At 37.7% G+C, this 25,094-nt stretch overlaps 1 protein-coding gene across 2 annotated transcripts in view; it reads left to right on the top strand.

The window, feature by feature from the left end:
• slc2a4rg (SLC2A4 regulator) overlaps positions 1-25,094 on the top strand; it is a 43,014-nt gene that overhangs the window by 951 nt on the left and 16,969 nt on the right. For both annotated transcript variants that reach the window (XM_079478803.1, XM_079478802.1), the window contains exon 2: positions 768-994. In XM_079478803.1, coding sequence (XP_079334929.1) covers positions 768-994 — 227 coding nt within the window. The remainder of the gene's footprint in view (positions 1-767; positions 995-25,094) is intronic.

Below are 25,094 nucleotides of genomic sequence, written 5' to 3'. Positions count from 1 at the left end.
TGTCGTTTTCATTGGATGAAAAGTTTTCGTCGAGAGCTTGCTGTGGTTAGAGCATGGTGCTAGCAACGCCAATGTAATGGGTTCGATCCCAAGGGATTGCACATAGACAGAAACAAATGTATAATACAATGCAATGCAAGTCGCTTTGGATAAAAGCGTCTGCCGAGTGCGGTATTGCAAAGTGTAGCGCTGGTGTGGGTGACACGCCCCCTTTCACTTTATGACGCGTCATTAAACGTGCTGTGATATCGAGCATGCACTTGACCGGGTTTTGCAGTCATTGCAGCTTGGAAGGCAACAGATGCATGTTACAAAGTTTTCGAGCATTCATGCTTTTTAAACTAGCGATTGTCAACTTTCTTAAGCACCTAAATATATCTGGTTATCAATTGTCGACACAACACCATAATTGTAACAAAGGCCCAAAATATGCAGAATTATGAACATGACAAAAATGTAAAATTCACAAAAGCTTAAGAGTGATTTGTTCCCGAACAGTATCACACTTTCGCTTAAGTGCTGTATTAACTATAAACCATAATACGATAAGATTACAAATACATTTTCTCCACAGTACCGAAAGAGAGTTTGGAACTGGGTTCCCTATCCTATAGCTTTAACATTATCAACAGGAATTTCTTTAAATATTTATGGTCTCTGCCTCCTATTGGCATTACAGCTGCAGCAGGTCATCTTAATCTCCCTGTGGACAAATGCTCAATCTGATAAAGCAGAAAATGATCTTTCATTTCCCTTTACTTTCTCAGTTTGCGTGTGGCAGAGAGGAGGACGAACAAATCTCAACACCTGATGGGGTCCTTAAACAAGGCTGTCCTGCTCATCGCCTGTTCCTAAATGGCCACAGGCTACAAGACCAAATCCACATGGCGGTTCGGACCCCAGTGAAAGGGCCAGAAGAGCTAGGATCTCATCTGCCATCACCAGAAGCCCTGCACCCGTATGCATCCTCCATCATCCCCGTCCCGCACGACAGGTAAGTTATTATAGCTGTCAGTAAACTGATCTTAAGGAGTGTGCTGAATGTATGTATGTTTGATCGTAAAATGTTTATGCTCAAATGCTCGACTTATGTTTTGTAATTGAAGTGTGTTTGTGTATGAATTCCTTTAAAAAACGAAAACATTATTTCTTTATTTTGTTTGATTTGTTAGACTGCGTGATAAGATAACTTTTTGAAAGCATCTCACTTCTAAGTTAGTGTTTTTAGTGTAACTGCTGTTTATTGTGTTACGATTAAGTTGTGTTGAACTGATGGTGGAATTGTTATTTTCTGCTGTCAACGAACACCAGGCCTAAGAAAACATTTATGTCTTCATTGTAGATGGCGCTTGTTCTTCTGTTTCTACTTCTATAAGTGTGTTTTATTCTTGGTTTAAAGGCTTAAATCTAGGTTAAATCAAGGTTTATTTAATAATTCTGTTGCACCAAACTGTAAACCTTGTTTAAAAATAATCAAGTTTATATTTAAGATATCATTTGATCCAGGTTTTAATTTTACATTAAATCTAGATTAGTTTTAATTCTGTTGCTCCATTATTTAAAACTCTGATTTATCTCTCAGTAAGGGATTCACTTTAAACTTGCTGCTTTATCAAAACTGTCTGCATATGCATGGATCCAGGAAAACGGACAATAACGCTGTAAAGCTGCCAAAAGTGCTTTTAATACCTTTGGTCAACGTATAGGTGTTTAAAAAGTGTGTCTCCGCTGGTCTTATTGGTGCAGTAAATCCACATTTTACTAGGGAAACGTTAATGCATAGTCGAGCATCGAGAGCTCGCAATACAGGGAAGCAGCCATATTGTTTTGGCTATAGTCGCACGACTCAGCACGTTATACGCATGTAGTTTACACGGAAACGGAAACAGCGGCGTTTACAAAAAGTTGCACTTTGACACGGACAGCCAAAACACATAAACCTTTTTGCGCTTTCAGTTGAAATCAGTCTCATGTAAACGGTAAAAATTAAGTTTTGTATGTGTGGACTTGTTTTAAACTGTTCATTTTCTAAACTGTCATGCTGTTTGCTTTTACACAATAGCTTGCGTGCCTTTAAACTGCACTGAAGGATATTATTCTTTCATCATCTTAAGACAGAAGTTGCCCTAATCTTGTATCGAATGACTTTTGCAGCTACCATGACTGTTAATACCACAGGCTGATAGTAATGTAATGGCATGTTTTGGAAGTTGCTTAGTCAGCATTCAGTCTGTGTTGGTCAACCTTTATATGAGGTCACATCAGTTCTTGCTTTGTGTTTTACTTATTGTCTTTTTCTTTCCATTTTGCCTCTTTCTGTAATTATTTATTCTCATCTTTTATTTCTGCTGGGATAAGAATGTTAACACAGATAGTATTGAGGGATGCATATAGAGTTCATATTGGTGTGATGAGGAGGTTTGTTTGTATTTGCACAAGTCATTTTTCTAATATAAAAAAGGATACTTACTGAGTTGTTTCAGAGCATGTGTTCAAGTAATTGTGCTAATACTGCACGTTAGGGCAAATTATTGTGTCTTTAATAACAAGGCTTTAATAAAGTTTGATATTTTTTTCATTCCATCATATTTTTTGTTCCTAAAAATGCATGACAAACTATATAACAGGAAAAAATGCGACTCATTGTTTAATAGCATCATCTTATGGATTAGCAAAAAATGATTACCAACATTTTTACTTTAGATCATTTATTCACCTCAATTCTTTGCTTAAAGGGATGGTTCACCCAAAAATGAAAGTTCTGTCATCATTTTGGAACAACTTAAGGATGAGTAAATGATGACTGTAGTTTCATTTTTGGGTAACCTGTCCATTTAGTTTCTTTTTTTACTGAGCTGTAGTGGATTTATTGGCCAATTTAAGACAGTGTTATGATAACAGTGAATATACAATTGTCAGTTATATCTCTAAATCGTGTCAATGTGGTTTGCATTTTAATTTATAATGATACCTGAAGCGTCCCCTAAGATTGGTAAATATATGCAAAACTCTCAGATATGCAGGCAAATGGGCTCTTCCCTTCACTGGAATCTTAAAGTGAGAAAAACTTGAGGTGATCAAACAAACACTAGACAAGTTCCACCTGTCGCATTTTACGACCATTGCATAGTTCTTTTATTCATCCTGCCGACCCGTGATAGACAGCAGTAACATGACTAATGTGTTTGGCAAACAACACTTTTAAAGAGCCTTCTATATGTATAAACAGCACATATTTATTATGCAGTCAGTATGCACGGTATGCAAAGGTACGGTATTTCATAAGAGTGACTTCAGGAATTACAATGGCCTTTTTGCAAATTTGGTGCCTTCTAGGCTGTTTCATTTTAAGGATTAGGATTACAACATCTTCAGACATTCAAACAGGATTGCATTTAAAATGAGTTGGATTGATTTTAACAATAACAACACTTAACCAACCTGTTTTAATCTATAATTCAAATCTGGGGCTGGATGAATGAGTGTTCTGGAGATACGGACTGGTGACCATGCTGTGCTTGAGCACTTTTTTTAGTCTTTTGTCGACATGTCCAGGCTAGTCTGAAATCAGTAAAAGTTCCTCTACCGTAGTGTTGCGACTGATATCTCACATTGACAGCAAGTCTACGCCTGAATTTATTCTTCTCTTATCAATGTTCATCTAAAGCACACATACAGACTTCAAAGAGAGATTGAGGGTAGAAAGTCCAAACCTTAAACCTTCCCCTTTTCAATTTTAAATGTCTCTTGTGCAAGCCCACTTTGATAAAGAAGTCAATGAAAAGGTGTTTTCAATAACAAAAGTTGTTTTCGATCACAGAATCAAAACTCAGTCATGATTCTGGCTCACACAAAGCACAAAGCAGTAATTGGCAGCACACTTTGCTGTAGAAAGAAGAAAATCTGGCAGGCGACGCCTTTAGCTAAAATAAACAGGTAAGTAATATGGTGAGGTCTTGTGACAAACATAAAGCTCGGTACGCTGCACAGCTTATTGAAGTATAAACTGAAATGTTTACAGTAAGTAATTCTGCGTATTCCATTTTGAATAATGCCTCAGTACTTGCATGCTGTCAAACTATGCATTCAAAAACTGAAATATAATTTATTCTCCCTCGTGTCGATCAAAACATGAAACGCAAAAGATGAATGTGAAGGACATTGGTAACCAATTAACACTTGCCCCCATTGACTTCCATTATATGAACACAAACATTGGGGACATTTCTCAAAACATCGTCTTTTGTGTTACGCAGAAAAATATTGTTCAATGTTTTGAATGACATGAGGATAAATAAAAAATATTTGTGTGAACTATCCCTTTAAAGGTCCAGTTTATGACATTTAGCAGCATCTACTGGTGAGGTTGCAAATTACAAATATCGGCTCACTCCACACCTCCATTTCGTAGCACTACGGTGGCTGAATCCGTACTGAGATGTCATCACCTTTTCGCTTCTTTGCTGAAGGAGATAACGTATTTACAAAAACCCGCTCTTGAGCATTTTGTTAATTTAGAGCTACAGTAGAAATGGCATGGTGAATTTCACGCAAGTGTACCAGCGGTGTATGTGTATAGAGATAGCTCATTCTATGTATTAAAAACATAACGCTTCATTATGTAAGGTCTTTATACAATATGAAGTCAGTTTTGTATATTTTATTACACTTCTGTCAATAGATCCTCCTTAAAATGACACACCGGACTCCACCCCTTTCCCCCATGTCAAGTGTGAGTAATATGGCCCTTCCCTTAGCCCCTCTGCTCAATCTGGAACTCATTCTCAAGGAGAAGAGAACGTCTCCTGGTCCGATACAGACCACAGGGACTGACACAAGCTCACAATCATGAGCTGTGTCTCTTTACAGAATTAAAACTAACTACCAAATTGAAAACAAGGCCCCTTTTTGAAGTTAAAGAAATAGTCGGGCCTCTCAGTTTTTATAATTTCACGATCGGTACTTGCTGTTTCTAGGATACCGCTTCTTTTCCTAACCTGGAAGAGGAACAACATTGCTGTCCCTCAACTTTGGCTAATGGGAATGTGGTTTCGGGAATACATCCCACTACTTAAATCTATTTCCACTTCTCTTACCTGCAAACATTTCTCTTGAGCATAAGAATGGAGACATTCAAATACATACTGCTTGTATATTGACTCCAGAACCCGAGGCTACAGCGTCTGAGCCCCAGCTGTCTGACTCCTGACACCTCTCAATAGGTCATCACCTCTGCTCTCAGAATCACCGGAGGTCAAATTCTGAGTCATATACTTTACACACTGGAATGACTCATGGTTTAGCTGCAACAGTCGCTGATGTCACATCCCAGCCATCTGACAAGCCATTAATCTGAATGAAAGCGGGGGTGAGGGGTAGAGGGTTCCTGTCCTCATGTGTTCAAAGTCTACAAAAAGCTGTGGCTTATGGTAAAGTAGAGCTACACCAGAGTGATGATAGCTCAGTTTGATTCGTTCGCTGTATATTTACATGCTATTATGATTTATTATGTGGATGTTATCAGACGGCACAACAGATCCCAGTGCAAACGGTGTGCTTATCACGGGTCGTGTTTCATAGCAGAGACACACATGCAGGCAGCGAGGAACCGAAAGTTTCACAGCTGGTTTTTGAGGAGACGCTCTTCAGATGTCTGCTGTTTAATTGGCTGCATCGTTCCGCGTTATTGAGAAGTGGCGACGAGAAGCATAATATAGAGGAATCAGCTAGTTTTTCCGTCTTTCCCTTCGATGTGATCTCATTGAGTGCAGCTGTGTTTTATCTGAGACTTGTAAGCGGTGTTACTAATCCCGAGCGAGATCAGATAAAATCCCCGTTTACACCTGCCGCTAACATTTATCTTGTGCGATCTGGTTACAAGTTGTCTGTCTAAAACGCATCTCCAGTAACCACATGTGATGCTCAAGCAAGATTCTGTACAGAAGGGTCTTTGATTTAGAGACCACATAAACTTACTTGTTGATGTCATATCCGAGAAGTTTGTCCGTTTTCTGTCAGGACATTATCCATTATTTTAGCTGAAATCCCATTAAAGTTCCCAGTGCAAATATTGTAATACTGAATCAGTTACTACATATGAATATAATATATGAATAAACATGGTGGCCTATTTTTATTTTACAGATTTGTCTTTAAATTTACCTTAGTTTATTTTCAGTTGGTTTTCTTATAAAGCAACTTTCAGGATTTTCAATATAGTTGACTTTTAAATAAAATTTTGAAAAATCATATTTCTCATTGGCATATGGCATGTGCTTTTGGTTACACTTCAGTATAGGGGGCAAGTCTCGCTATTAACAAGCCATTAACTACAACTTTTCCTTTAATTTGTTTCTTATTAATGGTTAGTGTGGTAGTTGTTAGGTTTAGGTATTGGTAGGATCAGGGATGTCTGGTCATGCATAATATTTGCTTTATAAGTACTAATAAACAGCCAATATGCCAATGATAACAACTAGTTAATAGCGAGAATAGCCCCCTGTACTGAAATGTTACCAAAATGTGCCTCCATCGATCAAAGAACTCGTCATTTTCTCTTATTTCAGAAGCCGGTTCACTTCGATATAGTCATGATATGGAAAAGAATACAACTGTTACTTCATTGTCATTTCAATCATAATTTGTGTGTCATTTAACAAATGGTACCTATAGGAAATGCAAGTGCTGATTTTCTGTCAACCAATCAGCGTTCTGCAACCTTTTTGGACTACTGTGCTAGGTGCCCTAACGAAAAGGTCCCAAAAAGTTTTACAGTACGATTTTTACTGTACTGTACCGAACCATACCACTCGGTGGAACTGATCCATTATTGATAGATGTATACTAGACTAAACACTTGACGAGATGTTGTAGAAATATCAGGAACTCTTCTATTTAGTTACCACTCGTAATCACTTTTGAAGTTTCTCTGAATGGAATGAAATAGCACATAAATGATTTTTAAAGTTGCACTTTATTCCAGCCCATGTAAGAATGAAATCCATTGAGCACATTTGACTGAAAAGTACTGAAAAGTTTATGGAAATCTCCAATGAATTTCTTTGGGACATTCTAGCAAGGTTTTCTGCAACCAATGATACAAATCTTAGCCAAATATTTGCTGTGTATATATAACCTCAATATATACAACATGACTAAAGTAAAACAACTAACCGTCTGATTGAATCAACCATCAAACAACCTCTGGCCTTTAGACAAAAACAGACATGTTCAGAAAAGCTTCCTGCCGCAAACTGATGGTTTCACTGCATGCCTGCACAACACCAAATCTCTTGAGTAAAGGCCTGCTGTGTAAAGTTTATTCTGTTGTCATTTAACCGGACCATCAGAGTCGAGGCTGTGATGAGGGGTTTATGCAAAAAACTGCAATCTTTTCCAAAAAACCCTATTATTTTGTTGTCATATATACAGTTGGTCACTCATTTTATCCTCTGTGTTTGTATAATACCACCTACATCCGAAATGAATGCCGCCAAGGGAAATACATATAAAGCTGTATCATCCGGTGTTGAATTTACCAAACTTAATAGTCCAAGATGAGCTTGTGGCCTCAATTGTGAAATTTCTGGCTGTTCGATATAAGAATTTAGCTTGTAGCTTCTGACCTTAACATCAGTGGGGTTCCAGAAATCGTGCGAATTTCCAAGGACTGAAAGCAAGTTGAGCTAAACCTTGTGGAAGAATCTTGGTTGTGGACTTGTTGTTTGTGTGTGAAGAAACAAAGAGGCAGATAATCAAATGTTTTTATTGGCTGTACCAGCTCGATTGCTTTAAGCTATGTTGTTTACTTTCTTGGTTAAAGTTTTCATTTGTTATTTCGTTTCTATTTTCTTCGTCATTATGACTCCAATGCAGAATGTGGCGTGCCGCACAGAAGAAAAACATTAAGTCTTCCTGTGCATTCGCAGACTTATATTTTGCTTCTTGTGCTCACTTCATAGATATTTTTGTAAGTACTTGTCAATGGTTTCTCTCTGATCAAGTAGAGGTATATTCCTACCAGTTATTGACATTCTCACGAAATGATCCCCTCGCACAAATCAATTACGTGCATGTGTGGATAACTTGACTGTTTTAACTGCTCCCAGGCCAACTGTAAAATGCATTAACCATAAAGCTTCTTGGCTTTTGTGAGTTCTTCATGAATCAAATTGAAATGCAAGAACAAGACGAAAACACCATTAAGGCGTTTGTCTTTAACATTCGCACACCCACACTCATTACCTTACATAATCTTCCTCCGTCAACCGTATTACAGTTAGCAGAACTCCAAAGTGTTTTGGAGAATAAATGGCAGTCCTCCCCAGCTAGTATCAACAGCTAGAACTCTCTTTAGATCTCTCATGTCTGCTCTCTTCAGCCCTCAGCGCCTTTTTTTTTTGATAAAATCCTCCTTATCCAGATGAGTCTGTCAGGCATCCAGCAACCTCTCAAAATCCCCTGCACTCTCATAAGGAGCATGGTTGATTTCACATTTGTTTTCCATGACACGCAGGAAACGGTCTGCTCTTTGATACGTTTAGTGTTAGGCAGATATTGTAGAGAATTGATGAGATCTCGGCATCTGTATGGCTTACTGCCAGGAACAAAAGGCCCCTGTCCTTCGCTCTGGGTCATGGCACCAGATTGAACGCTCAAATCCGTACAATATAAAAGCCATGTTCTAGGATAAAGTTGTTTTAGACCACTCTCATGACAAGGTTTCATTCACTTATACCCATGCACACAGAGATGCACACATAATTCATGTGATATAGGGCCTGGTTTTATGATGTTATCTTCAACAGTAAATAACATGATTTCAATTGTAACGGGCTGTAACAAGTTGGGACTTATAAAACATTAACATACAGAATAACTGTTTTATATAGTATTCATATAGCATTGTCTACACTCGACATGTACAGCGTGTGACATAACACGACAACGGCTTGCATTATAAACGTTGACAGACTTTCTTTCTATTTCTGTTTGTTTAACATGCTACAAAAGCACTTCATTATTTTCAGTCTGTCAGTCAGTTTTGTTTTAATTGTATTATCGTGTACTTTAACAACTAAATAATTTAAATAACTTTTAACCATTCATTCAAAGGTAGGTCAGGATTTTTCGGTCTCTGGCCCGGAGGCGGATACAGAAAGTAGATGATAGGTGGGCCTGTAAAAATGTGGGTGGGCCGGAATAATTCGGATCACGCTTTAAAGCGGCGTAATTTTTAAGAAAAGTGTTGTCCCATTGGGGCGTCAAATGCAATTCTCCTAATGTTGCTATGGCAAGTTCAATTGAATACGCAACTTTATTTTTTTACTTACACAAGGCCTACCTTGTAATTAAACCACAAAGTATATTTTAAATAATAGCTATACTCAATTGAATGTTGAAAAAAAATTCATTTTCAACTAATGTAATAGCTTATTTAGATCTCGATGCATTTAATTTATAAAGATTTTTTAACACTTTTAGGGTAAACCAACAAAGAAATATAACATAGAGGTCCCAGAGAAGCGATGGTTATTTGATTTCAATGCTGTATTGAAAATTAACTTTAACATTCATCACCAACACGGCTGAGTAATGGATGAATAACCAGAAAGGATTCCGAGGGAAAATTGCAGAGTCAGAGGTCAAACAGGTGGGAAATCACCAGAAGAACGAAGCCAGGGTGACCGTTCAGAACCAATGTTAGGGCCAGGCGTGAGTCAGAGCCAAAGAGCAGTCCACGATGTCATGCAAGGGAAATCAGTAACCGTTACGTAACCTAAAGCCAAAACAAAGTGAGCGAATAAATAGACGGTAATCTGGTGAAAAGGGTCAAGCACACGTGGAGTGCGATCAGCTATATGACAGATCTGGTGGTGGACGATTTCGATCTACTAATTCTGAAGCCGGTGGAGTGAGAATATCAGTAGAGGGTAATGCACGCATGTTGCTGCGTGTTTCACCTTATTTTCCAGGTGCCCCAGTGTGTGTTTCTTCAGTGTCATAGTCTAGACAAAGTTTTTTGAAAAACTGTCCCATGGATAGCCATGTTTACATAATTATAGAAAGAGAATCTACAGACAGCAATAGCACATATGGGCCGTAACGTAACTGACGTCATGTGAACACGCCAAATTCTTAATAAAATTTGAATATTATTATAAATAATAAACAAACAATTCAAATGTAGTTATTTAATTTATAAAAAAAATTGAATTAAGTGTAAAAAATAATTAATGGCTTTGAATGGGTGGGCCAGCTGTCAATCTGGGTATGTCTAGGCCCGCCCAGGCCCACCCGTAGCTCCACCCCTGATCTGGCCTTTTAATTTAAAAATGTCATTTTTAACCCTACTATAAAAAATTCTTTCCACTTTTTTACAGTACTTGAACATATCAAAATAAGCTTTGACTTGAAATCGATGATCTTATTTTTAAGTTAATATAGGGTAGCAATTTTCTTTTACAAAAAATGGTGGGTTATTTTCAACCCAGCGTAGGGTCAAAAGGACAAACCCAAATGTTGGGTTGTAAATTAACGGGTTCTGTTTTGTTTTAACCCATTGATGGGTCAAATATAAACAATTTTCTGGTTTAATTTCATGAGTTTGCCCCTCTTTGACCCTCTGCTGGGTTCACAATAATTTAGCATTTTTTTGAGTTTGACAATATGCAGTTGTAGCAATATCACCATTATATGAAAAATAGTTTTGCATGTTTATTCCACAGGACTTTTCATTTCAACACATTATTGAATTGATGCTGCTCTTTGTTTTAAAGATAATAAGTCCATGTCAGAGACCATTAGATGGAGTTTAGCTTTAACACTTCCATTGCAAACAGCCATAACCAGCCTTAAGCTATTGTGTCATCATTTGCTTCCAGTGTCAGTTATAAATCTGTATTCTGTCCCTGTTGGAAAAAGCTGATTCACCTGGCATAATTGTTTTTATACCTCTGAAATGCTATCAAAATTGGCCCATGCTTATTATGTATCCTTTCACTTCAAGTAACTTTCTAATTAACATCTGTTTAATGATGTTTTTTATTTAGTTTCTGCTACAAACGCATGTATATTTTTTTACAAACTGAGCCCTGACCACTCGTTTCTGAGACTGTGGACCTTTGTCGAGTTTGGAACGAGTCGGGGTGGTTTTGCTGGTTTCCGCTTCCACTGTTTGCTTTATCTCCTGCCTGTGCATTTTCGCTCCAAACATCAGGCTGTCTTGTGACACAAGCACACTACATTACACACACACACACACACACACACTCACACACTTGCACAAACATGCTCTCTAGTTGCAGAGTTCCTAGAAATCTTCAGCAGTATTTATGGCCACACCCAACATGGTGGATTTTGGGAAACTTGAGTCGCTGCCGCTTGGCTGAACCACAAAGTCCAAAAAGACACCGGTCTAATGCAGTATGATAATGTTCTGGCATTGGCACACCAAAACATCACGGTTTATCAAGTATTTATCAGAAACGGTTCTCTGTATTTTGCTACCAAAACATGGTTGTAAAGTGGCCACTTCAGTTTATAAATGTGTACTCCATCACAAGACTCTCGAGTAAAACAATTGTTGTTAATCTGTAAAACAATTGTTGTTTATCTGATCACCTTTCTCTAGTGGAATGTCGACTCACTGTGATTACTTACCACCATTTTTTTTTACTAAATTTTTATGGCATTACAGTGGGTAAATCAGATAGGATTTGCCAAAAGTAAGCATGCCATAATCATTACATATCAGTGTATTGGTCAAACACAGCCCTGCTCAGATCAATTCACATTCGTACATTTTATTTAAAGTCCCCATGAAGTTTGTTTTTACTTCCGTATTTTGACGCATTTCCAAATTAAATGGAATTTCTAATGAGCAAAATTGTAGGTGTAGCTTTTGTCTTTCTCTGCGATTTGATTGGATGTATGTATTTTGAAATGTAACTGGCAGCAGACTGACAGTTGAAGGGGAGGAGTTAAAAAGATGCGCCGCCCAAGCCGTCTAACAAATGTCATTTAAGATGGATAGTCATTACAGGAAGGGCATTTTCAGATTTTAACTAAACATTGTGAGGGTACACGATTTTCTATGTAAATCGATTTTGTGACTTTGCCTTTGCTATTCTCATGTGCCTTAGTTCCACTACAGGAAAGCCTTACCATCTACTGCATCTTTGATTATATACGGTCTGTGTGTTCGAGTATGTGCTATTGCATTATAATACTAATGAATTTGCCTTGTTTATAATGTCTAAATACTTCGGATAAACCCTTTTGGAAACGCTTGTCCTAAATATACTGGGACTTTCTCAGTAAATGTTGGGACTTTTGCTAAATTCATTACATTTTATACAGTACACATAACAACATTAAACATATTGTTACACATTGTTTGGAAAAAATCCGGATATCGGGATGAATTCTAATAATTGTGAGTAAAAATCCCACATGCCGTTCCCTCTGACAGTCCAAGTATGTGATATGAATCAAGATTAAGTTGTCTTGTTTTCGTCAATGTCATGTTGCTGTCATCTTTAAACTCTTACACAGATTGAATTCCCTTTCCAACTTCTCTATATTGAGCACCAGTGCAAATTCAGAAGCTAGACTTTTGAATCAAGGTTATCTCTATAGCTGTGTGGATATAGTTAAACAGCTTTACTGGTGGCTCACAGATTTCACCTTTACTTTTGTCAGATGCAACACAAAATATACTGGCAAATATAATAGCCTACAAAACAATAGCTATATAATAAAGTTCCATATACTGGAACCAAATGGTTTCAAAGAAACAACATAAACAAACTTTACTGCGCATGCTAACTTTTGTGGCCCAAACGTAGCATCTGGTAAAAATCCGCAAAGAATAGAGTCCCTGCAGATTATTACTGACAACAAGCAAGGGAAATAACAGGTAAACTAAATTAGCTAGCAAGTTAAAAGTATGTCTAGCCAGTATTCATTTGTATTACCAGTAGTAGAACCGTTACTAAGCTAAACTTAAATGTGACAGTTACATAGTCCATTCAACAAATTTATTTAAAAATAGTAATATACAATTAAATTCAACAAATTGTTTATTTAATACAATTGTTTTATAATAAAATATTCATATAAATAAATAAAACAAAGAGTTATTTTAATAGCCAGACTGATAAACAAATTCCAACGGGAACAGACTGGAATATAATAATGTATTCATTTATGTGTTCATATAATTATCTTATGTTATTCTAATATATGTTAAATGATGTAATCTATTGACAGTTAATATGGGAAAATACAGTTTATTTGAGTAAGGGTTCAGTTTCAGTTGTGATGTAAAGTATGAACAAACACACATTAAAAATAAGTTGAGACTTAGCAAAGAAACCCTAGTTTGCAAAAGGGTTTTTTGGTGCATGAGCCATTTTTGTTAATATTTTGTGGAAATTTACAGTTTACAATGTATGGTAAAACGTGTTAACCAGTTTAGCGGAAAGCTTAGTAATTACTAAATGTAAATTTTGTGAAGGACCGAATTCTGCCTTACTGCATTTGACACTTGTTTTGTATCTTTATTTAACCAACTTATTGTTAAGTGTTGCTTAATTTAATAATAACATTAAGTTTCTCCAATCTCTAAAAAATTCCAACTAAGTATAGTTTATACTTAAGTATAGTTAACCCCGTAACACTCACATCTTCTTCATGTTTATGTTGGTCTTTGACCAGGTCTTTGGATCTCATATATAACCCAAAGTTGTTTGCACAGCATAACTGTATAGCCCAAAAAAACAAGGGATAATTTAAGGAAAGGCAAGTGGTAGAGAGAAAACACAAGTATAGAAAAAAAGTAAATTACATTTGGTAGAAATAAACACTACTGTGGTTTTGTGGAAACTAAACATGGTTTCTCAGGGCATGGCACATGCAGCATGTATCTTATGTATTATTAGGTTCTTCTTTCTATGAATCTATTCTTCTTTCTAATCTGCTATTTAAAATATTTTGACACAGTTAGGGTATCCTTTTTTCATATTTTTTTCTAGTAGCGAGAGACATGAATCTTAACCATAAAAACAGCCAATCTACCATTGTCAGATGTTGCTTGTATAGGTATGTCCTTGTTCGTATACTTCTGTGCTATTTTACACCACTGAATAGTGTGAGTGAGTTTCTGAAAAACTAAGTGTGAGTAATAATGTACTTTTTCATCCAGAAATGATTATTTCACAAAATTCAAAATATTGTTTAGTGCAGTGGGAGCGCTTTTGCTGATGTCGGACATAACAAAAGGGGGCGGGCTTTGTGAAGGGTCAAATTGGAGACTTGGACAGTTTTTTTTACCCATGTACCGAAAGGGGTGGAGCTAAACAGGCTAAAGATGGAGGCATATAATACATTTCCCTAATCGCAAAACAGTGAATGCCTTCGTGTAACGATTCGTTTTCCATATTGGAGAACACTACCATTCAGAAAACACTACATGGTGTTACACCATGTCTTAACAAGAAACGATTCAATATATTGCAAAGCTGTCATATCATTACAAAAAAGTAGCAAGGTTTATATAAGTAGAATCAGGGACTTGGCAGATGAGTGGAGATTTATATTTAACTTGCATGCGTTTATTGTCGATAGTGGATTACGGATTAAAAAGAGACATTTGAAAATCAGGGTGTCACTTAAAATGGCTTGTGGTTTTGCTTGCCCGTTCTAAAGCATTAGGACCTTGTTAATTCACAAGTTCTGTACCATCATGGTTTGGTGAAGAGTTATATTTTGGAAGACAAGCAGACAAGTATTGTTTCGATGTGAAAAAGTCTCATTGCTGTATATATCAACAATTCCAACCCGGAAATCAGATGTCTATGCAGAATGTCCACGTTCTCAGTCATATATTTTTCTTACTTATTTTTTTAGTTCTTCAAACACGTGAGGGCATAAGCTCATTCATATTTGTGTCTGATAAATCTGTCAGGGCATCAGGAAATTGAACCCCTACAAGTAGAGATTTGGCTGACATCCATTAACCATTTCATTCTCCTCATCTCATCCCCTTTGGGTTAGTCTATTTTTTAAATTTGCAAAGTAAATGAATTGGTTAAATTGCGACAATTACAAGTCATACTGCTTTATGGCAGCCATTTTGACATAGATGCACACTTGTGTCTCTGTCTCTCTCTCCTCTCACTGCGGGAAGTGGTCGCTGAGGTTTACTTATAAGGCATGTTTGTTTGATTAGTTCAGCTGTTTCGTCTCATATATTTACATCACTGTTTATTGCTGTGCAGTGTTTACACACTGGATTTGTGTCTGCTGAGGTCGTAAAAGCGTCCATAAATACACGTTTAAAAACACAAATAGACATGTTCACATTATTCCTGTATGAATGGATTTAAAAATGTTCATTGTGGTCAGATGCTAAAAATGAGCTGAACGCTTTATTCTGCAGAGACTTTTGTTTTTGCTATCTAAAAACAGTCGTGTTTTTGATTGACAGAGTAACTTGTCCCACCAGTGAAGGTGAGAAAGAGCCTGATTATCATTATCATCATATCGATGTGGCGCATAAGAGCACTGAATCTCACCACATACCTCATGCATGTGAAGTCGTGAAACATTAAAGCAAAAACACAGGCACACAAACAGATACACAGGTGTCTATGCTTATACTTTATTTGCAAGGATCACACTTTAGTGAAAAAACATAATTTTTTATATAATTCTATCGTAATCATAATTTGCATTGTATCAAATCTTGAGCTCACTGTATACAGACTCACACACACTGGAAACAGTCAATGCGGGGTTTCCCCTTGCTTCGTAGATGGAAATAAGAAACACAAAGCTGTCTGTATAGGTGTCAACTATGTTGCTAAAGCCGCGGCTGGAAGTTAGCACAGTATAACAACAACAACATCATAGAAACAGTGTTAAAGGTCAATTTCTGCCTCAGATAAGCGACGTCATATTGCAGCCCTCCTATCACCGTGCGTGCCTTCGTTTTGCTCTTGTACATCATCCCTGTTGTCAGGTTTAGCGAGTCTCCTTTCAGAGGTATTAAATAAGACTTGTTGTTTTGTACTTTAATGTGTGATACGAGGAGCTTTGATATTCAGATTCTTAGGGAAAACGTTTCTATGTACTCTGTCCACCCAAACACACACACACAGACACACACACGCAGAGTTAATTTACTCGGACCTGGACGGACTTCTTTCAGACTTTGTTTACGCAACTTGATAGCCTCCATTTTGTTTGGTTTGCTTCAATCCTCAAAAAGCAGAGTGTGTCGCCTCACTCACAATGTGTTTATTTTACATGCTGGCGAAAACGTCCAATATTCTGGAAGATTTCGTTTTTGCTTTACACATGTTGGTAAATGTATGAATGTTTTGTGGAGTATTGTTTAGTAAGTGGTGCACCTCAGAGCGTTTGTGGTTCTGGTATTGTGAGAAACGTTTTCCTCCGAGCTTCAGAGACATCGGTCTAAATGTGGACAAATGAGGAAGTGATGTGTTGTTCTGTGGGTGCAAATTCAGTGTGTTTGTGTATCTGTTGAGTTTGTTCTGATTTGACCTCGGTTGAAGGCAAAAATGCTTTCTTGTCAGATTTTGTAGTTCTGTGAAAATTGTTTTATAAAGCATGCAGAGACTGTTTTAGTCCCATTGCTGGTTGGTTTAAAGGGATAGTTCACTCAAAAATGTAAATTCTGTCATAATTTGCTCACCTTCGAGTTGTTCTAAATCTGTATTTTTATCCGGATGAAAACAGAGAAAGATATTTTGAAGAATGCTTGTAACAAAACAGTTCCTGGACCCCATTGACTACCATAGTAGGAAAAATAACTTTATATTATTTTGTTCTGTTGAACACAAAACAAGAGATTTTAAAGAATGTAGGACAGTTCTGGGGTATTTTTGACAACCATTGTAATTTTTCCTACTTTGGTAGTCTATGGGGTCCAAGATCTGCTTGGTTACAAGCAGGTATACAGGTTTGGAAATGTATACAGGTTTGGAAAATCCAGAGTGTGTAAGTTCGTTTTCGGGTGAACTGTCCCTTTAAGTGAACTGAAAAAAGCAAAATGTGATTTAATGGACCTAAATCATTGTGCTGGGAAATTTTTATTTGAATTACTAAGTTTTCACCATACTGAGAGGTTATATGTCAATATTTGGATGTTTAGATACTCAGGCAAAGTCTTTCTTAAAGTTTTTAAAGCATTTTATTGTGTTTTTAAAGCATAGTTTTTCATAGTCAGTGAATTTTCACACCCATAACAGTCCTTATGCTTCTTAGTGCAAGCTAATTAAAATAACTATTTGATGTTCTATGGAGAGTCGTCCCTATCCCATTTGACTAAATCTCTTTTTGTACCAGGTTGTAAACATGTTTTTTTCTACTGTAAAGTTGCCCATTTTAACACGGGGCTCAATGAGATTCTGCTCTCCTTTGGAGCCAGTCTCTAGCGGTTTAAGTCACCTCCGTGTTGGCTTCACGAGAAAGATCGGAAGGTGCCGGTTGGTATAGACTGATATTTTTCTGATGTCTGGATCATCAGGGGTTTAGTAAAATATAAACCGATTGTTCAATATATTGTTAGCAAATACATTCTCTGTGAATTTAGCCTAGATGTAGGGGCATTATTATATTTATATTTAAGATTTTTATAATTAAAGTTAATCAATTGCAAAAACTTAAACACAATTTTGCATACTATAATTTCTGTTATTTCTGAAGCCGGTTCAACAAATGTCCAGGAGAGCAATCATTCTTATTTTTAGACAGTACTTACATAAGTGCATCTGTATTAGACAATGTGGTTTTGTAAAGTGTTTGTGCTTCTGTGTGTGTGTGTGTGTTTGGCGCTGACCTCGGATTTAATGGCAGTGCAGTTTGTCAAGCACGCAGTAACTTGCGTAAGAAGAGCTTTTATATATCACAATGTTGTGTGCTATTAAAGTCCAGCCATCTATCATTCTAATGTTGTACTGTAGCCTGATTCTTTGGTAAACATGGACACTGTTCCACCTACCAGTGTGTGTGTGTGTGTGTGTGTGCGCGGATCTGGAGCGGAGTGAAGCATTACATAACAGTGTGGTGGAAAACAGGCGGAGACAGATCGGGCGTGCTGGGAGGGGGTGGGGAAAGTCTATAATTAGGAGAACTGCCTCCAAGAGCTGCAGCCGGATAGAAAGATGAGTTAAGAGAGATAACAGTGCGTTTGCTGCTGATATACATCAGCCAGAAGTCAAACAATATGTCGAACTGTCGTGGAATAGAAATGAGGAAAGAATTGTTCAATAAAAACAAACAAATAGCTAGAGATGGGTCTTGATGGTCGAGTCACTGATAAGTTGAAAACATGTTGTTTCAGAGAAGAGGCCCACAGACGCACACACACAAGACATCGTAGATGAAAATGATAAATGAATAATACATCTCTGGTTTACTCGTAAGACCCGAAGCCTCCTGTGGTGTGTAAGTGAATGTTAATGGATCATAGCACGCTACCGTATCTCATCCGTGACTATCCGTCCATCAGCACAGAGCAGGAGGGAATGAAGGAGGTGTGGGGGGTGCGCTGTAGCTCCGGGTGAAAGTGAAGGATGGAGTGAGAACGAGCTGTTGAATCAGAGACGAGAGTCACAGGGGAAGCAGACAAATGAAAACACATGTCAGAAAAATCATGTATGAAGCTCACGTGGAACTGCTGACGTTTCAAATGTTAACATGTGCTTAAAAAATAATGAAATGAAAACTTTGGGGAGCTGTGGGAGAGAGTGTGTATGAGTGTTTGTGTTGGCTGCTTAACTTATGCCAAGGTCATACATTGTGGACTTTAAAGCGAGAGACAAACACACACGGTTGGCACGCATGTTTTTAAACATTTCTGCAAAACACATGCCTCACTTGTGAAAATAAACACACACAAACATTACTTAAAAGGGCTTTCGGATGTAACCATCATGCATCTCATTTGACTGCTACTTAACTAGACCAGTGCACTTGTTTGGTGTGTTCTGAGGTATATATGAAATTTTGTTTTGGACAGACAGCACACCTCTCCTCAGTAAACCACACACTTTTAGGGAGGGATTTTACCATATCATCATTTTTCTTTCCTGTTTTTTATTGTTACTGTCACATAAGTAATATATTAAAACATGAACACAAATATTGCATCCAGTATTTGTGCCTTCTCATTATATTTATATATTTATTGAAAGGTATATTGTATGTTTAATTGTAATTTTAATTCCTTTATGCCCAAAAAGTTTTATAAGTGTTAATTTACTCACCCCCTGTTCACCATTATGAAGATGGTTAAATTAACGAAAGTCAAATTAATAAAAGTCAAAAACGCTAATACATGCAGCACATAAGTAATCCCAGCCCCTTGACCTTAAATAATCGCCTTATAAAGCGAATCAATTGGTATGTGCAAGAAACTGAACGCTATTATCATAGATATGGCTACTGCCGCATTTTCGGGTGAATTCCAATTGCATTCATGTGCAGGAAGAGCAAGTTCTGTAGGGAGATGAACAGCTGTTTTTGTAAATATAGCCGTTAAAATCATACATAATGAATGCAGTAATAAAAACAACATAGTGTTTCTCTTAACTGAGACAACAGTTGACTTTGTGTACCCCTCCTGAAGTTACTTTCAAGGGCAGAAGACGTGTAATGGAACGCGACCTATCGCGTGCGCAAACAGACTGGCTGTGGATTGCCAATTATAACGTTGTAAATAACATTACGTCTCTCAGACAGACCGATCAGATCACTTTATAAGACGTTAATCATTATGAGCCGCAGGAATTACTTTTGTATTGAATGTAGCAGCGTTTCGGACTTTCAAAGGCATCTCAGGACGTGTATTTCTTAAAGCACACCGCTCTTAAAGTCTCTCCACTTAATTGAAATGTTAAGGCGGCCATGTAAAGATGATTGGCGGGACGCCAGTTAACTAGCCTTGCTTTAAGGTATCAATCATTTCCACAGCCCAACTGGAGGAGTAAAGTGCACGCCTAAATGTAATAATCCTTAGCAATCCACCTAGAATAGATGACACTAAAGGATGATTTAGACAGCTTTAGGGCCCATTCACTTCAAGAATAACTATAACAATAACTATTTAAGCATCCACAACAATGTACAATTATGTTATGTATACACTGAGCTCTGCAGTTTCACTTTTAAATTTGTAACTCCTTTATATTCAAATGGATTTTGATCGACTGTCAATGTTTTATTGTTCATTAGTTGAAATAATGACCTCTCTGTCCCGACAATTTCCCCCTGATTCTTTATTATTTGCTATGATGTTAACTCCTCTTTTCTCTTAAAGGGAAAGTTCCCCCAAAAAGCTTAATTCTGTCAGAACTGTTTGGTTCTAAGCATTCTTTTATATGCACCTTTAGTTTGTTTTTACAAGCAGGGGAATGAGATAAATTATTTTTTCTAGTAACTGACTGCATTCCACAAATACTATCCCGATACATTACAGTCAACGAGAACCGCTGGTCCTAACCCATTTTAGGGTTTTGAATGAATGTGGAATAACATACTAGAATGGAGCCAGACTGAATGTGAGTTTGCTTATGTCTAAATAACTGTTTGGGTGCTGGTTAACATCCAGTAGCCCACACAGATTTAATGCAAGGTAATTCAGGCAAGCTGTTACTTCTTTATGAAATATGGCAAAGTCAAAAGTTATTTTCTTTGCACCGATTAATCCTTCACTAAAAGAGCAGAAACATGCATTACAGCTGTCACATGCAAGTGACAGCTAACCCAAAAAATGTAAGTTCATTCATTATTTACTCGCCCTCAAGTCATTTCACAACCTGCATGACTTTTTTTCTTCTGTAAAACACAAAATTACATATTTTGAAGAATGTTGGTGAAAAGCACTGCTGGACCCCTTTGACTTCCACAAAACCACAGAGATCTTCTTTTGTGTTTCACAGATACATATACGACATGAGGGTGAATAAAAGATGACAGAATTGTTCTTTTTGGATGAACTTTCAGAAGATAAAGAAAGTTTCATTTTATCATGGTCTTCCGAGGTTTTAAAGTGTTGACAACCAGTCACGTTCGAGAATCTTATGCATCTTAGATGTTCAAGTCGGCACCAGCATTGTCTGACTGTCTTCCAACAGACCACAGGAAGAATGCTGTGTTCGTGTGCTGCTAACTATAGCATACAGCTAACAATGTTCACTGCTTATTGTGCGCTTTTTTGCAGATAGCTTCCCCCTGTCTGGAGCTCTGCCAAGCAGCGTGACAGATATCTGCTTCCTGAAAAACAAACCAACAGAAACACACCAAACCAAACAAACGTGCAAAGCGGTGCAATGAAAGGTTTGGACTGTATTACAGCCAGAAAACAGTTCTCATACATTTTGTTTCCCATAGTGCACTATTCAAAACAAATCTCCACGGTCAAAACTGTGTCTCGCTAAGCAATTTGAGAATGGGGGTGTGTTTATGTGTGTATGTGTGTTTGTCTGCCTGTTTACACACACACACACACACACACACAGTCAGGCGGGTTTATAAATAGAGAGGTGACCCATATCCACTCAGTCCCCAACTGTAAACAGACGCTCAGAGAGGCTGTGACACTCCTTACAGGTACATATTATCTGTTTACTATCTAACTAAACATACACAGTTTTTTCCCCCTGCACTGTATTGTAGATCAGGTTTGACCGGTATGATGGAGTGTTTCTAAGAGCCCCTAGAGCAGCACAGTGTTAAAAGAGTTTCTGAAGCCAACATCACTCATGTTGAAAGGGAAGACTGTAGTTCATCAGGGTCCGATTGATCCGCCCACCTGACTGAGGCCCGGCTGATGGTTTCTTCAGTCATGGTCCAGATAAAATACTGCCTCAGATTAGAACTAGTACTGATGAAACACCAACATACATGTTTTAAAATACCGGTTACAGTGGTAAATGTTTTTTTATCAAGCAGTGCAATGTTTTTACCCGACGGGTTGAAGTAATATGTATTTCATCCCTCACTTCTTGCGGCACATGAGTTGTAATAGTTGAGTTGTATTCATATTTAATAAGCTTCTATAATTTTGTAGTTAGCAATTTTTATTTAGCAATTTTGTTATGTGCTTTTGTCATTTTAGCAATCATTTTTTTGTTGCTTTAGAAGTTCATTTTCTATCTTAGTATCTCAAACTTTTTTCAGTTAATTGCTCGATGTTAGTTTCTCTCTCTTTAATTTCAATTAACAGAAATGATTTAATAGCTTCAGTAAACTCTATTAACCTCGAGGTACAGAGATGTAGGATTATTCATGTGGTTTACTCAGGACAGGTGTGCTTGTCTAGAAAACAATAAACCCTATAGATTTGCATTGACGACTGTAAGGCCCAAGCAATATTTTTGCCCTTTACGCAGAACACTTGTGGCACTGGCATAGCAAACTCACGCAGGCTGGATGTTGTATTTACACATGCATCATGCGTTATGTAACGCTTTATTTTTGTTTAATAAGATCTAAACGGAATTGATTATGTTGGTGAAAGGGCAAAGAGCTAGTGTGGGAGAGTATGGTCTCTCTCTCTCTTTCTCTCTTTCTCTCTTTCTCTCTCTCTCTCAGTGAGGCGCTGGCAGTGCTCCAGCCAATAGCGGGTGTTTGTCAGTAATGGAGCTGCTCTCTGGAGTGCTATCAGGCAGGGCCGGTTCTGTTTACTTTAGCTTCTATCAGCTAACATGTGCAGCCAGACCTGGGTTGGAGGGGCGGAGACGAAGAGACTGTGGCTTTAAGCCGTGGGAGTTATTGCTGTGCTTTGCTTATGCTGAATTATCATGCTGATAATAAAATTTGCTTTAAAAATTTCTATTTTACTAAATGGTCTGGTCTCAGGAGCCGGAGGTGTGAATTCTTACAGGCCTTTGTTTTTGTGATCCTGTCCTCCTTGTCAGGAGTTTTCTAGTTCTGTTGACAGGGTCGTGACTACCACGTATTATATGCTTGTTTTGATCTGTGTGGAAGCACATGGCCTTGTGGTTGCTTTGTGCCATGTGCTCTCCTGTCTCCGTTATTTCCTGCATCAAGTTTAGCCTGTTCCTGTCTTGCCCGTCTTGTGAAGTGACTATTTATTCTTGTTGTTTTGATTTCATTTGTTTTGCCCACTCATGAGAAGTGTTCTGTGTTTTGAGTCCTTTATTTATTTACTGTTTGCCCCTTTGTGGGTTTTTGTTTAAATAAATCCTTTTGTTCTACTGCTGTCCTGCATATGGGTTCTCTCTCGAAATGTGTGACAGTTTTAATCTACTAGAAATGTCAACACAATTTTGATTCACAGTTACCCAGTTTGAAATATTCAATGCTAATTTATGTGGAATTAATATACATAGTATTCGTAAAAAAGAACAGTAACAAAACAAAAATGTCATTTTCATATAATACAGGACAAAATTAAGAGACCATTTCTTTTGGATATTTGGAAGAATGTTAGTCATTTTCAGTTCTGGGACAACATTGAGTACCATAGTAGGAAGAATTAAATTGTAGTCAAAGGTGCCTGAGAACTCTTTGTTTTCCTAAATTCTTCAAAATATCTCATTATGTGTGCAACAGAACAAAAATATACAATCTTGTTTTCCTACTATGGTAGTGGATGATGTCCAAGAATAGAAAACTGCTAACATTCTTCCAAATATCTTTCTCTGTTAGGGACAATCTTAATGAAAAAAATGGATGAATAACTTGTAAGATTAGTCCCAGTAGTTTATGCAACTGGCCCCAGATGGTTGTGGATTAAGTGTTGTAGTATTGTGTTGTGTCACACACAAGTTCAAATTTTATTTCTGTGCTAGAATTGAGATTCCAGTAAGCCCCATTTATTTCTCTCTCTCTCTCTCTCTCTCTCTCTCTCTCTCTCTCTCTCTCTCTCTCTCTCTCTCTCTCTCTCTCTCTCTCTCTCTCTCTCTCTCCCCCCCCCTCTCTCTCTCCCCCCCTTTCTTTCTCTCTCTCTCTCTCTCTCTCTCTCTCCCCCCCTTTCTTTCTCTCTCTCTCTCTCTCTCTCTCTCCCCCCCCTTTCTTTCTCTCTCTCTCTCTCTCTCTTCCCCCCCTTTCTCTCTCTCTCTCTCTCTCTCTCTTCCCCCCCCCTTTCTTTCTCTCTCTCTCTCTCTCTCTTCCCCCCCCTTTCTTTCTCTCTCGCTCTCTCTCCCTCCCTCCCTACCTCTCTCCCCTTTTCTTTCTTTCTCTCTCTCCCTCTCCCTCTCTCTCTCCCTCCCACACATTCAGTGTACAAGCCCCTCCGTCCTGTTTATGAATGCGTTCGTGTGTGAAAATGGTAACATATGAATAACGCAACTGAACATGATAAAGAGCTTTTTCGGGAAAATCGTGGTGAAGCGGGATTGCTCTGTGTCAGGAAAGGAGGCGGTGTGTGAGAAAAAGTGTGGGAGGGAAATGTCTAGAAAAAAACATCTCAAACTTTTTTGGTTTTTAAATCTGCTTGAAATACTCTGTCTGTCTCTCTAATTCAAATAATTTTAATTGTGTGTGTGTTTACGTAAGACAAACACGCCATTTAGAGACCTCCTTAAAGGTAAAAACTATTTGTAAATGAAGTAAATGTGTTTTTTTTTCATTCTTTAAACTCTGAAATGTTTTATTAACTAATAATTAGTTTTGTATAAATGTCTATATAAAATCCTGATTTAGGTGGCTAGTCTTTGTCTAGAGCGTATTTTTGTAAATGTACATATGTAAGTTTTGCAGTAGTAAATTACATACAAACTCGCTGCAAGCGGTGTGAATGATGCGAATCGGGCGGTGCAAATCGAGCATTAAAGCTACGTTAAACTCATGCATAGGACCTATGCCGTAGCCTGACGTACAGTTCTCCAAAAATGTAACAACGCGTCGACCCGACACGGACCGCAAAGGCTGTGATTGGTATGTTTGAACCCCTCCCTCGGGTCAATTAATTTTACTCAAACGCATTTCCGAATAACATTTTTTATTATTCTGTATTTAACATCTAAAGCTGCAAAAAAGTGACTGTTAACTGTCCGTGCAGCTTTTTCTTCGACTCTTGTCTTGGTTACACAAGCAAC

Source organism: Barbatula barbatula (assembly GCF_947034865.1).
Source record: "Barbatula barbatula genome assembly, chromosome: 17".
Classification (NCBI taxonomy): domain Eukaryota; kingdom Metazoa; phylum Chordata; class Actinopteri; order Cypriniformes; family Nemacheilidae; genus Barbatula; species Barbatula barbatula.
The sequence above is the reverse complement of the archived record's forward strand: the minus strand, read 5'-3'. Positions and strand labels throughout refer to the sequence as shown.